The sequence below is a fragment of the Molossus molossus genome, unplaced genomic scaffold (genome assembly GCF_014108415.1).
Source record: "Molossus molossus isolate mMolMol1 unplaced genomic scaffold, mMolMol1.p scaffold_m16_p_11, whole genome shotgun sequence".
Classification (NCBI taxonomy): Eukaryota; Metazoa; Chordata; class Mammalia; order Chiroptera; family Molossidae; genus Molossus; species Molossus molossus.
In genome coordinates this window covers 102,843,606-102,857,912 of record NW_023425346.1, presented here as the reverse complement: position 1 = coordinate 102,857,912, position 14,307 = coordinate 102,843,606, and the positions used below count along the sequence as shown (strand labels likewise).

The 14,307-nt window shown below is 52.2% G+C and overlaps 1 protein-coding gene across 1 annotated transcript in view; it reads right to left on the bottom strand.

Moving 5' to 3' along the window:
- Window positions 1-14,307, bottom strand: part of TRPM8 (transient receptor potential cation channel subfamily M member 8) — a 79,716-nt gene that overhangs the window by 41,842 nt on the left and 23,567 nt on the right. Inside the window, exons 9-14 of the mRNA XM_036253366.1 lie at window positions 11,096-11,198; window positions 9,663-9,781; window positions 5,305-5,595; window positions 3,855-3,950; window positions 2,433-2,562; window positions 953-1,098 (exon numbers count right to left, since the gene is read on the bottom strand). Coding sequence (XP_036109259.1) covers window positions 953-1,098; window positions 2,433-2,562; window positions 3,855-3,950; window positions 5,305-5,595; window positions 9,663-9,781; window positions 11,096-11,198 — 885 coding nt within the window. The remainder of the gene's footprint in view (window positions 1-952; window positions 1,099-2,432; window positions 2,563-3,854; window positions 3,951-5,304; window positions 5,596-9,662; window positions 9,782-11,095; window positions 11,199-14,307) is intronic.

The following is a 14,307-nucleotide window of genomic DNA, read 5'->3' as shown; positions in this document are numbered from 1 at the left end:
GCTTAAGCAGCTGTGAGCAGAGTGGCCAGCCCAGCCTGCCCCAGCCGGCCCCATGCAGCGGTGGACAGACCGTGAGAGCCAGGCCCTTGGTGCTCCTCGTCCTGCATGACTGTCCCATTTAACCCAGCTTAGCCGCAGCACCCCATTTGTTCACGAGCACTCTGCTGCTCACTGGCCGGGTAACACAGTGGACACGACGGCCCACGACAATGGAATCAGATCCCAGTTCTGCTACTTCCTAGCAGTGCAACCCTGAGAATGAACCGCTCTGAGCTCCCGAATCCCCATCAGCACCCTGGGAGGAGGTTCACCTGGAAGCCAGCTGCCCAGGTGAGCGTGGCCATGGGCGGGACGGAAAAGTGTTAGCCCGCCTGCTGTCCCAGCCAGACCCCTCGCCCTGGGATTCTGGGTGGGGAATCTCCCTCCTGCAACCTGACAGGAAGTATTCAGTGCAGAAACCTCTCTCCTGGCGCGATCCCCTCACGCGAGCTTCTCTGCTGCTCTCCCCAGTGGCGATCCTACGGTGCGGGCAGCAGCGGACAGCAAGGGCTGGCTCCTCCCACACACGACCTCAAGGAAGCTCCCCGAGCCCAGACCCTGTGACCCACTCCCGGGTGAGGACCCAGGCCAGGGAGCTTGTGAAACCTGGCCCATCACCACAGCGCTCAGGGATGCAGGGGAGGGAGACCCAGGCGCTGGACCCAGAGACCCAGCCCATGACCGTGCTGCCAAACTGTCTGCTCAGTGGAAACTCAGAGAACGTTCTGTCTCCTGCACCATCTCCTGAGGGAGACGCCTCTGCCGAGGCCGGTGCACCGCCGTACCCCGAACACTGCCCACCTGGCTCCTGCTGCACTTTCGTGCTGGACGTGCGGCTTGCCCATGTGACACTTAACGTCACTGACAGCATGTGACAGCAAAGGCACGTTTCTGGGCGTGACTGCGTGTTTACCTGGACCCCGGGCTGGGCGATGAAATGCTGGTCTGTCGCCTCCACCGCCAGCTCCAGGCAGTTGCTCCCACCCCAGGCCTCACAGGAGTAGACCAGCAGCTGCTCTGCCAAGTCCTCGTCGCTGCTGTAGCACTCCGTGAACAGCTCTGCGGGCGGTTCGCGACAGAGAGGGCAGCTGAGTGGGGCTGGCCAAGGCCCAGAGGGTCCTGGCGCCCCCCCCCCCCCCCCCGCGTGCCCTGGCTTCGAGAACAGCCAGGTGTGAGCACCCTGGTTTGCAAAAAGCACAGAAAATGTTGGCGCAACAAAATTCTGTACTGGACGCGGGGACTCCCTCCACACCCCACCCTCAGCACAGCTCCCCTGGGCAGCGGGCAGCGAGATGCGTATTGAACTGGCTGTGCTGGGCACTAGGAGCCCCCTCTTCGGTGGGGTGGAGCCACTAGGGTCTGCCTGCCCTTCTCAGGGCAACCCCCCGATCTTATGTACATTCTGTGCTTTCTTGGCGAGGATTCTCTGCAGATAAAGCACAGTGCAAAGAGGCCGAAGGGATCTGAAACGCTGACCTAGGGCGTGAGGGGCGTGTTTACGTCCAAGGCCTGGAAGAGCCCAGAGTGCAGATCCTGGGGGGGGGGGGGGTTGTAAGGATGAGGTCGGTCAGAAATTAACGTAATTTAACATATCGAAAGAAATCGCTGGACGCCTTTTCCCAGCACAGAGAAGCTGAACCCAAGAGCAATTTTCCATTCGCTGCGACAACAGTTAAGCAACACGCCACGCTGCGAACTCGACTCCCGGCTGAGCAAGGAGACAGCTGAGCAGGTCTGAAGTGCTGTTGTCGGAGGCTCTCGGTCCTGGTCTCCTCACATCCCTGCACCGGGACACTGACTAGCAAACGGGACGGGCACCGGGAGGTCATGCTCAGCACTGCCCCTCCCGTCTCCGTGGTGGGTGCTGAGTAACCTGGCCCTGGGCAGTCACCCGCAGCCTGGCAGAACCAGCCCTCACTCACATCCCTGAAGGGAAATCGAAGCCCAGGGGGCCGACCACAGATCCTCCTCCGACTGCTGCCTTTGACCTCGGTAACCAACCAGGGGCCCGGGGTCCTATCCGTACAGGTACATGAAACTGGTGAGCTGACCTGAGGACTTGCAAGTCAGGTCAAACCTCAGACCCGTCGGTTCCTCTATAGCACCCAAGAACAAAACAGCCCCACTCCCTGGGGTGCTGAGCTACTCAGACCTGGGCCCGGGAAATGGAGAAGGACAAGAGAGCCCAAGATTTCCCACTTCCACTCCTGGAGAAGTCAGTAAGTACCGGGATCAAGGGGCCTGTGGCTTCTGGCACGTGCCTCTCACCACGTGGTCTGCAGCCCTCGAATCAGGCCAGCCGGGGAGTGTGGACGTGCCGCTGACCTGTGCCCGCAGGCACACGTGGACCCCTGGCATGCCCCGGCTGGTGATGCCCCGTCCAGAAGGCTTACCCACTGCTCGGGTCTCGTACTCATTGGCCAGCTCCTCAGACTCCCCCGCTGCGTTGATGTCATTCTTCACCTTGGCCAGGGTCTTCAGAAGCTTGCTGGCTCCCAGGGCTGCCAGGGTACAGCCCCTGGTCTGGGAGAAGGGTGGAGAAGGTCAGGGTTAATTCGTGGCCCCTCAAGTGGTCGAGTCAACACTGATGTCAGACAGGGACAGACTCACAGAAAAGGCAGAAATGGCAAAGTCTGAACTGTTCGGACGATTTACGGCAGCATCTGCAAGGTGCGCAAACAGCCTTGAACGTGAAAGGGGCACGTGAAGGAAAACAGCGAGGTGAGTGCCAACAGCACTGACAGCAGGCGGCTGACCACCCGCGGTCAACCGGAACAGTTCCAGGAGGGGAAGTGGACAAGGCCACGGGAGACCGGAAAACGAGCTGTAAGCCTGTGTGTGACCTCAATAGTCAACATCCGGTTCTGCAAATGGAGAGTGTGGCTTCCTTCCACCTGTCCGTACATCATTTACAATTCACCATTACGTGCTAAATCAGAGGAAAGTCTCGGCACGTTTCCCAAGGCGGGAGTGTCCAGACCCTACTTCTCTCCATTGTGCAATGAAGCTAGAAACTGGTTTTAGAAATTAAGCTTAGAACTATTTACAATAGCTTAGATCTGGAAACAGCCCAAGTGTCCACCAGTAGACGAATGGATAAAAAAGCTGTGTACATATACACAATGGAGTACTATGCAGCGGTAAGAAAGAAAGATCTCTTATCCTTTGAGACGACGTGGAGGGACCTGGAAAGTATTATCCTAAGTGAAAGAAGCCAAGCAGAAAAAGACAAATACCACATGATCTCACTTATATACGGAATATAATGAACATAACAGTCTGAGGAATACAGTAGACCCAGACACATGGAAGTAGGGCACAGACTGACATCCCTCAGAAGAGGGGATGGGGGGTGGGGGGGTGGGAAGAGATAAACCACAGAACTTATATGCATGTGTGCATGACCAATGGACATGGACAACTAAGCCGGGGACAGGGTGGAGGGGGGTTAGGGTGGGGGATGCCAATGGGGTAAAAAGGTAAAATATCTGTAACAAAATAAATAAATAAATAAAATATTATTCATATTTAAAAAAAAAAAAGAAATTAAGCTTAGAAACCTCCTCCACCTGGGAAAAAACCACACACCCACACGCCTGAGAAGCAGGTGCCTACTAGATGGCCCACCAAGTACAGCTCCCTGCCCGGGACCTCTCCTCCCAGACACACCTCCGCGGACGGGGCTCGGGCGCCAGCGTATTCACCTGACAGCGGACGATCACTGTATTGAGGGTGTTTTAGATCAAGCATGAGAGTCTGGAGAAGGTCAGCACAACCACGCCAAGGCGCACGCTCGGCAGGGGCTGCTCGTTTACCTGCTCCCAAATGACCTTGGAGAGTTCCTTCTTGTTCTGCAGGACGGCCCAGATGAAGAGCGCTTGCAGGGGGTGCCGAGTGATAGGAGACACGTCCTGGGAGGGTCAGAGCATGTGGTCAGCAAGGGCAAAGGGGGCATCACTTTAGCTGCAGTACTCTCAGAGTGGAAACAGGGGTTCAGGATGCCCTAGCAGAGAGCCCCGGGTTTGGGGGCTCCGTACTTGGTGGACGAATCCATCCCAACAGCCCTGTGATATGATCTTCAGCTCCGCAAGTCCCCAGGTGGTATAATTTAACACAAAATCTTTTCTCGATCACAAAAGACAACGCCCCACTAGACGGAGGGGTATAAAAGGCGAAAACCATGCGGAGAACAATTTAAAAATGGAATGACTTCTGACGCAATTCCATCATATCAATCAATTTCTCATCTAGGAAAATCATGCCAACTAAATTCTACCTTCCCTACAGTTCAATTACCACAACCCAGAGCTCTGGCTTCTCCTTGGAGTTTCCATCCCTAATACGTGCATTAAAACCCCTAGCTCCTATTCGGCGTCTCGTAACTTCCAATGGAACCTTTTCAGATAGGAAACAACTAAATGAGCATCTTCCTATAGATACATTTTTCCGAGGCCCAAACTGCTTCAGGCTGGTTATGGATCCTGCAGAGGGTTTGAACATAAACAGTGTCAAAGAGAAGCTTCCTGAACACTCCCTATTCCTTCAAGCACCGACGCATTCCGATTTTTGCAACACACACACTCACTCATATAAAATCCCAGCATCACTAAAGATAATGACCTAGTTTCCCCTGAAGCAATCCTGAGACAAGTAATTTATTTGAAAGGCGATCCCAGAAACACCAACAGGAGACCGAGGAAACGAGATCCGAAGAGAAAGGACCAGTTAAGGTGCATTGTCAACAGCTGTCAGGGTGGTTAGCTGGAGACCGTCGCTGGGCAGCCTAGGAATCAGGGTAGAAGGCACGCCTCAGAATGGTCCGCCCCCTCAGGGGGGGGGGGTGCTGGGGTTTTTACAGGCTGCCTGCACTTAAGAGAGGGAGGCCTAGAGGATGTGGGCGGTACCTCCACAGCATCCCCTCCCCGGGGAACCTGGATCATCCCTTTGGAAGTATTCACTGCCCCTTTGATCCACAAAACAAAAACTTGGCAGCTCTTCCGTCCTTCACACGGGCAGCACAGAGCAGTGCTAGCGGATCACGTCCACAAGCCTAAGACACGAGCAGGCAGCCGTCCACGGGCCCCTGCTCCCCGACAGATCCTTCCGAACGTGTGTGCGCCACACCAAGCTTTGCAGTTAAGGGAACCGGCAACAAGTAGTTTGAAATACAGCACAGCGCACAAAGCAGCCACCAGCAAACTCACCAGGGAGCCCACCACCCTAGGCAAAGGCAGCAGGAACGCAGACAGCCCTCCCAGCACCTACGTGAAGCTCTACGTCCGCCTCGTCCCTGCTGTTTCTGTCCTCCTTCCTTAAGCTCCGGCGGAAGTTAGCCACCAGCTTCCAGACGAAGGTGAGCAGCGCGTCATTGTAGGAGTTCTTGGCGATCTGCAGGTTCCGGTAGACAAGGGTGCTGAAGTGGTGGGAGAACAGCTCGCTGAGCACGTCGTTGGTGAGGAACTTGCGCAGGTTCAGGCCGTTCTCCAGAAACAGGCGGACGAACTTGGGTCTGTCCTTTATGAGAGCCATGAACATGACTTCGCGAAGGTCGGCGGACTGAGGAGACAGAGCAGAAAGGCACTCACCCGAGCCCCGGGAAGGGAAACGGGGCTTTTCTTTCTCCGCCACATTGCGTTTCCAGCCACAGAGTAGTCGCATCTTCAGCTCCTGTTGAGCTCCTGTTCTGAGAATACAGTGTATCTTTTCTATTGTATCACGACACTGGGTTACAGTTCTAACACCTAGACAGGGGAACACCTGGCAGGATCTTTGACATCAGCCAGATGTGGGCTTGGATGTGATGTGGCCTCTTGCTGATGTAAAGTGGAGATAACTGTACCCACGAAGGGATGATGCTGATCCAGGGTGGATCCCAGCGCCTGGCACAGGGGTGCACTCAGTTAGGGGGTGGGAGTGTTCAGCTCACACCATTTCTCTGAGGTCTAGAGAGGACACCAACTGTGACCACCAACAGCCGACACCTCACTCTGGACCATGGCATCTCCGCGCTGCCCTTTAAGCCACACGCCACCAAGACCATGCCTGATGGTGTCGCACAGCAGACTCACTGAAATGCTTGACAGTTACACCTGGTTGTTACTTATCTTTGTCTCCACTTTCTGGGCTCCTGATAAAACCTGTCCCAGAAAAGTGTAGGGAGAATTTTAACACAGGAAAAGTAGTCTTTAGTTCAGACAGAAACCCGTGGTCGAAAGGCCACAACAGGTCTCAGATATGTGCTTTGTCCTCCATAGTATCTCTTACAATTCAATTTGGTTCCCAACATTAACAACTAGATGGTTCGTAAAAATCCACATTCCGCGCACTGCAGTCCCGAAGCTCGGACAGCGTGGAGCCATCGGCTGGAGCCGAGTGGCAGCTGCTCCTAGAACCCGGGTCCCCCAACCCTCAGGGGCCCCGCCAACCCTCGCTGCCATCCACCCACCCACTTCCCTCAGGAGACTCGCCCGGCCCTGGTTTAGATGACTGTCTCCCGCCAAGGTAGCCTTGGCCGTCGCTGTGTCTGTCTAGCGCCGGACCCCAGGGGAATCACACATCACCCGGAGAGGAAGCCGTCAAGAATCCCTGGGGCCCACGCTGTGGCTCCAGGTGGGATACGGAGGGGAAGAGGCGGCTAGCCTAGGAAGGAAGCTGCCCTTTCTCCCCTGTCCTCAGGCAAGTGTTCCTTGTACCCAGAGCTCCGCACTTCCTTCTAAATCCATGTGCCGTTCCACTGGTGGCACACTTGAGAGCCATCGGGGGCGGTCCTGAGACATCAATCAGAGTCAGCTGGAGGGCTCACTCCAACACAGGGTGCGGAGTCAACCTCCGAGTCTGTCCTTGCACAAGTCTGAGACGGACACTGACCATCGGGGCGGCTGACAGGCTCCCAGGTCGTGCCCGAGCTGCCACGGGTCCGGGCATCCCACTCGGAGAGCCACTGGCATGAGGGAGAGGGAAAGCTTCGTCATCAGGCACAGCTGGTTTCCGAGCCCTGCTGCTACCTTCACCTAGATGTGCGAGCGGGAACAAGGCTGGCTCTGAGCCTGTCTGCTCTTCCAGAAAATCCGTAGGTGTTTACGGGGACGAAATGAGATAACATAGGTCAAGATACTTTCAGAAATTCAAGTTCAGAGCAGACCCTCAAAAAAGCAACAGTAACCACCTCCCATGCTACACCTCAGTCCTGGCTTATTGACCAGCAAGTGAGATCATTCCCGCTAAGGGCTGGTGTGAGGGGCAAGTAAACCCACACAATGAAACCACGTGGCGCAGTGTGAAAAGTCACACCAGTATTACCATCATTCAAATGACTTTTATGTCTTTTGGAATAAATACTTGTGTTGCTGCTTACTATGAGCCAATGTTTCTAAGCACTGCCGAAACATTGTCCAATTTAGTACCCAGTGAGGTGGGTACTGCTATTATTTATCATCTCCATGTTCAGATGCACAGTGGTGTGCCGGTAAATGCTTAACAACCAGCTCTCTGGAAGAAAAAAATAGATCCTGCTCTGTGGTCCTTGCCAATTCCTGTGGTGTAAATGCTCCCACGACGGCCAGCTGCCAGCTGCCAGCGTGACATCATGGGCTGCAGAACTGAAAATAGACCCAGAGCAGCATACTTGTAGCATTTCCAGCGTGCAGATACGATAGACAGAAATGATGTCTAGAGCCTAGATAATAAATGCAGTAAAATAATTAGAAAGTAATGAGTTTTAATTATTTATTGCCTTTGTTTTTTAATAAAATGTATTTAGTTCTAAGTTTATATAGTTCAATTTTTAATAGTGATGGTATTTAACTACTGACTTGCAAAATCTCTAAAACTCAAGCAGTCGGTTCTTGCAAGCCAGCATGAGCAGGCTCCGCCCACCCTGGACGAGGAAGTCGAGGCATGGAGAGGTTAAGTGACTTGCAGAGGTTAAGAGATGCCGACGGGCTGGCTCCAGAGCCGATCCATAAGCTTAACCATTACGCCCTTCGCCCTCAATTGTCTCAGGCTGAGTTAATAAAATTAAATGTGCTATTCAGTATGTGTCTGCGTTTATGTTTATTTGTACCATCTGACCTTACTTAAATAGACCGTTTCACACACAGGGATCCATTTATGAATCAATTAACTGAATCTACTTGTAATTCTACTTTCCCTCAACGAACTAAAGCTTTGCAATGTGTAATGCGGTTCATTAAATGCAAAGACAAAAACACAAGAGAGTGTTTGCTACAGGAATGAATCACTTAAAAATCCATAAGCCAGCCCGGCCAGTGTGGCTCAGTGGTTGGGCGTTGACCCTGCACCAAGAGGTCATCGGTTGGATTCCCAGTCAGGGCACATGCCCAGGTTGTGGGCCCGATCCCCAGTGGGGGGCATGCAGGAGGCAGCCAATCAATGTTCTTTCTCATTGATGTTTCTACCTCTCCCTCTCCCTTCCTCTCTCTCTCTAATATCAATCAAGAAAAAATAATTTTTAATCCATAAGCCATTACTTTATGTGCATTCTGTTATTAAAATTGATCATATGATAATATAAATCAAGTCTTCATCATTGATTATATACCAGCAGGCCGAAGAGTGTTTTCTGAGCCTGGCTGCAGAGGATGACAGCCATGAAATGCTTGGACGTTCGAGTCTATGCACACACGTATCAATTAAACAGATTCCAGCTGCTCTGCCTGCACGTCCAAGTCTATGCACACACGTATCAATTAAACAGATTCCAGCTGCTCTACGTGCACCTCCAAGTCTATGCACACACGTATACAATTAATCAGATACCAACTGCTCTGCCTGCACCTCCAAGTCTATGCACACACGTGTACAATTAAACAGATTCCAGCTGCTCTATGTGTACCTCCAAGTCTATGCACACACGTATCAATTAAACAAATTCCAGGTGCTCACTAGTGACTCGAACTGATTCAGAAGAGCTGAAAACGAAGATGCGCACAGCCTTGCGGATCCAAGTGTGACTGTGATTGTTCCTACAGAGCTCCCACGGCTGACTTAATTTCAGTTGTACACAAGAGGACGTTGTAGGAAAGTGGTTCTAGAACTCTGATCAAATGCAATTGAGAGAAGTCACTATATTGGAAAGGAATAGTGTTTATTGCGCATGAAACTTCTGTATTGGGGGTGCTCTTGTGGCCGGGAGCCCCGACCCTCTAGCTCTAAGACACCCACGGGGTGTCTTCAGTCACGGTGTGCTCCCGCCCCAGTGCCTGTCACAGCCGGCAGTCTCTTCCGGAACTGGGCGAGGACACGGGGCAGGGAGCACGAGCACTGCGTCTTCATTTGCAGCTGAGCAACTTCTGACACCCGTTTCCATCATCCGGCACGTATCTCCCCCCTTCTCCTGACCGTCTGCCCCCAGGAGTGCTGCACCCCTGCACCCAGATGGGGGCTATAAAGGTGGGTGGCGGTCGTGGGCTGAGCTCTTCTTCCATGAGTGCGTGTATTGTTACCTCTTCACAACAGACCTACTTCCTCACGCTACAGAAGAGGAAAGGGAGGCGGGGAACACTGATGGGCCAGAACACGACCCTTTACAAGAGGCAACCCCGGAGACCTTGTCAGAAATGGACCAGACCTGACGGGAAAACCCAGGAGAGCGGCCCACTTACCTCCCATCGGCGGTCGTTGGTGAAGATCTCGTCGGTGGCCAGGTCCAGCTGGTTCCACTCCAGCAGAAGCTTCAGCTGCCCGTTCCAGTTATCTCTGTCTAGCTCATTGGTGCTAAAGGCTACAAGAGGTCGGGAAGAACCAGCTCACCCAAGGCCCAGAAATAGGAGGGTCAGAACCATTCTGGATCAGAGCCATTTATCCCAGGGGACTCTACGCATGTCCCCCTAGAAGCTGACACTCACCACTGTCATTTCGCTTTCTTTTCACTCATTCTTATCAGTCTTCTGTGTGTCCGAAAGTGTATGATGAGGATCAACTCAGATGATAATAGTATCTTTCCACTTCATATCCTCACCCTGTCATTATGGTATATGGATATTTTCCCATAGATTCGGATTCCTTAAATGTTACATTTCAAGGACCAGATCTGACTTATATTGTATCTAAATCTATGAAATAACACCACATTACAACAACATTCTACGTGTCCTTCCTGGAGCTAATATATTCTGATCTATGTTTCTCTGTAGACATAATCCCATTTTAATAAATATTCTTACCACCCAATTTCTGGCAAGCACAGTACAAACGATTCTAATAAACTATGAATGTTTTTGTTGTGTTTTTTTATCCTTAACCAAGGACATTTTTGCATTTATCTTCAGATAGAGAGGAGGGAGGAAGAGAGAGAAACATCGATGTGAGAGAGACACATTGAGTGGTTGCCATGCACACGACCCCAACCGGGGCCGGGGACAAACTGCAACTGAGGTACGTGCCCTTAGCAGGAACTGACCCCGGGACTCTCCGGTCCGCGGGCCAAAGCTCTAACCACTGAGCCAAACCGGCCAGGGCTAAACTATGAATGTGTATGTCGCAGTTCCTGTGCCTGGCCCTGCTCTGCGTACCTTCCATTTACAGTCAGGCGGCTCAACTCTACACAGTCTTTGCCAAGGTTCTATTTACTGCAGGTAACATCCACCTTGATGGGATTCTAAAACAACGAAGATCACAGGTGAGAATGTTTAACTTGAGCGCCCCCCTAAGCTTCAGGTGATCTGTTAGGCCTGAAACGAATGCAGAATCACTGTGCGAAGTGTGTGCGCACGTGTGTGCACATGTGTGGAGCCCCAGGACAAAGGCCCACAGCCCTCTCGCCTTCTCAGGGGAGTCTGAGACACTGCTAGAGACAATCTTTGAACAGTACTGTGATCGGATTTGACCAGCATTTCAATGACATACAAATTTTTGTTCTATAAAATACATAACCGAGATTTACCTTAGCAGGTCAACGGTACTCATTCTAACTTCCAGTCTACAATAATCAAAATTAAGTGCAAGACTGTATTCCAATAAAGCCATTTAAAAAATCAATGCAAGTCCCAGAAAGCAGCACAAAGCTGAAACTTTCAGAGTGGCTATTTTTGCTCACCTTTGTACAAGGCATAGGAGATGGCGTTGCTCACAATCTCGTCCCCAGCTTCTTCCATTTTAATAACTGTTAACAGGTGAGAACTTTCAAGAATTTCTTTGAGCTGGCAACATATAAAGGACAGAGTTGTCAGCCAACTGGCTTTATACATTAGGAGCACAAAGTTCACTTTTTGTGTGTGTGTGTGGTACGTGCCCCTAGCAGGAACCGAACCCGGGACTCTCTGGTCTGCAGGCCGACGCTCAACCGCTGAGCCAAACTGGCCAGGGCCTTTGTGTTGATTTTTAGAGAGAGAGATAGAAACATCAATGTGAGAGAGAAACATCAATCAGGGGATCGAGCCCACATCAATGTGGGGATCAAGCCCACAACCCGGGCATGTGCCCTGACAGGGAATTGAACCAGGACCTCTCAGTCCATGGGACGTTGCTCAATCCACTGAGCCACACCAGCCAGGTAAAGTTCACGCTTTTTGGTGAGAAGTCTTTTATTCCACTTTTTTCACATACCATCTACAGGGAAGTTCCAGACCTTCTTCCCCACCTACTGTCCTATACCCGTAGAGTCTAACTTCTAACTGGAACAAGAAGTCCTTGACTGCAATGAGAATAAAGGTTATACAAGGGCACACGTAGAAAAAGCTAAGGGCCCATCGACCAGAGAGGTGCGTGCGTGTGCGTGTGGCCAAGCCTAGCACATGGCACTCAATCGTGGGATGAGTGCATACACGAGGAAAAGGGACAGAAAAGCATAGAAATCATCCACGTGTGGTCATAAGGGCTTAACCTATGGGCAGGGAAGGTTCCTTGTGAACAAGAGTCCAGAGGACTCAGTCACTAGGCAAAGAGAGAAGGGATCTCACCCTTCGTGACTGTTCTGTGATGTTCAACTGTAAAACATTCTTTTATTTATTTATTTTTTTAATAAATTTTTTATTTAATTTTTTGTTACAGATATTTTACCTTTTTTACCCCATTGGCACCCCCACCCCACCCCACCTCCGCCCTGTCCCCGGCTTAGTTGTCCATGTCCATTGGTCATGCAAACATGCATATAAGTTCTGTGGTTTATCTCTTCCCACCCCCCAACCCCCCCACACACACCCTCTTCTGAGGGATGTCAGTCTGTGCCCTACTTCCATGTGTAAAACATTCTTTTAAATCAGAGAGCTGGGGGACAGGCAGCGGCCCCTAATTCCGCAGTTTAGGGCGTTGGCCAGCTTGGCGGGAGCTTGGGGAGGAAGTTCTCCTTCGAGAGGAGGAAGCGAGTCTGGAGTCGGTTACACAGAGTTTGAGGGGGTGGTGGGTTTTCCTGGCAACTTTTGGGGGTGAGGACCTGGAATTACAGAGTGCGGGCTGGGCGGAGGGGGAGTCTCGGGCCGGGTGGGAGGGGGGCAGATGCGCACTGAGAAGGCCCCTGGATTTGGACTTAGGAGGCGACTTTAAGGCTGCGGCTTCCTGGCGCTGGGGCTTCAGTTCAGAAGTGGGGCCCAGCGGTGGGAAGGAAATAGACGAAAGCCGCAGGAATACACGCACCGCGGGGTTGCTGGAGAGCAGGGGCGGGTGGCGTGCGGGGAAAGCCTTTGTGCAGGCAGAGGGAAGGGCCTCCAACCAGAAAGGACACACGGGGACAGGCCCAAGCACCCAGATTCCAGGGCTCAGAAGGAAGGAGAGAGGGGATGTGGACACAGAGAAAACTGAGGGCACCCAGAGAGCGCGGCAGGGGAGTCCATCTCCCCTCTCTCACGTCCTCTTGCCTCCTCCGATCCTGTCCCCCAAGGAGCCAGTGGGAGCCCACACAGCTCTGACCACTCTCACGCTCCACACCCTTCCGTGACCCCCCTACACCTGAGCAAGACCCAACCCTCAAAGCCATGTTCAAGGGGCTCCCTGTGGCACGGCCTCCCTGGGGGGCATGCCCACGCCACTCCTTCCACGAGACTTGTGATCGGGGCACCTCGCCCTGGGCTAGCCCCCTGAACTGTCTCCAAGGCCCCCTTTGGCTCACCGACTTCCCAGTGAGCCACAGCAGCCCAGCCTAGGCTCTCCTGCTGCTTCCTCTGTGGCAAGCCCTTTCCTGTCTCACTGTCCTGAGTGTGCTTTTGCTGCAGCCAATAAATTCTTTCTTGCATTGCTGCAAAAAGATAAGAGAAAAAGGAGCTCGTTTCCTGTCGTGGCCCCTAATAAGCTCTCCAGCTCCCACCCCCAGCTTCTGCCCTCATTGCCATCTTGTTCCTCGGGTAGGCCGTGCTTGCCTTGCACCTCAGGACCTTTGCACGTACTGTTCTCACCGTCACACTCCCAGTCCTCACCCCACCAACTCTACCCAGGCTTCAGATCGCAGCTCCCACGTCACCTTCTCTGAGAAGCCGTCCCCTGAAAGGTGTTTCACGCGAGGCCAGGCTCCCTTGGCTCATGCCCTGCTGAATCCACGTGTCCTTTCTCGAGAACACCCACTTCAGACGACATTAAACAATACACCCTACTGTCATCAGTCCACATGAACTTTGCAATGTCTGCTTTCTCTGCTATGTGCGCTGTTCTTTCTGAAGCGCCTGCTGCAGAACCTGTCAGACAGTATGTGCTCCGTACACGTAATTTCAATAAATAAAAGAGTTTGAAATGAAGGGACGGCTGCTGTCTAGGCTGGCCGGTAGATCGGGAGCCCGGGAAAGGTCACGTTCTTGGGAAGTCAGAGGTTGTGCAGGGGAGTAACGCTGAGAGACTGGCAGGAGCCAGGGGCATGTCCTGGGAAATTCTGGGTCTCGGGGAGGTGGAGAAACTGTGAGTCCAGGTTTTGGGGTTGGTTGTGCATATGATCACTGAGGTCACCCACAATCATCCTGGGGGCTTGCTCAAGTAATATCTGACTGACTGCATATAGTCATTCATCAATAATTCTACTCGGGAGCATGGTCTCCTGGGAAAGCTGTACCAACTGCAAAAGCCCACATGAGCACATAGTTAAAATTCCAGGTAATTTTCATCTTTGCTGTATGTCTTCTGACTGACATGATTACAAGTACGATGTATGGAGCACATCAGATATGAATATGAACTAGACATGAATCCCAGAAAGGATAATATAATCGCAGAAAGTGAAATGCGTGTGAGGTTTAGCCCGTTCCGGGCAAGTGACCACATTCCGATTATTTTTGCCTTGAAGCAGAAGAAATCCAAGTCCTTCGTAAAGGGTGTGGGGACCCACTGGGT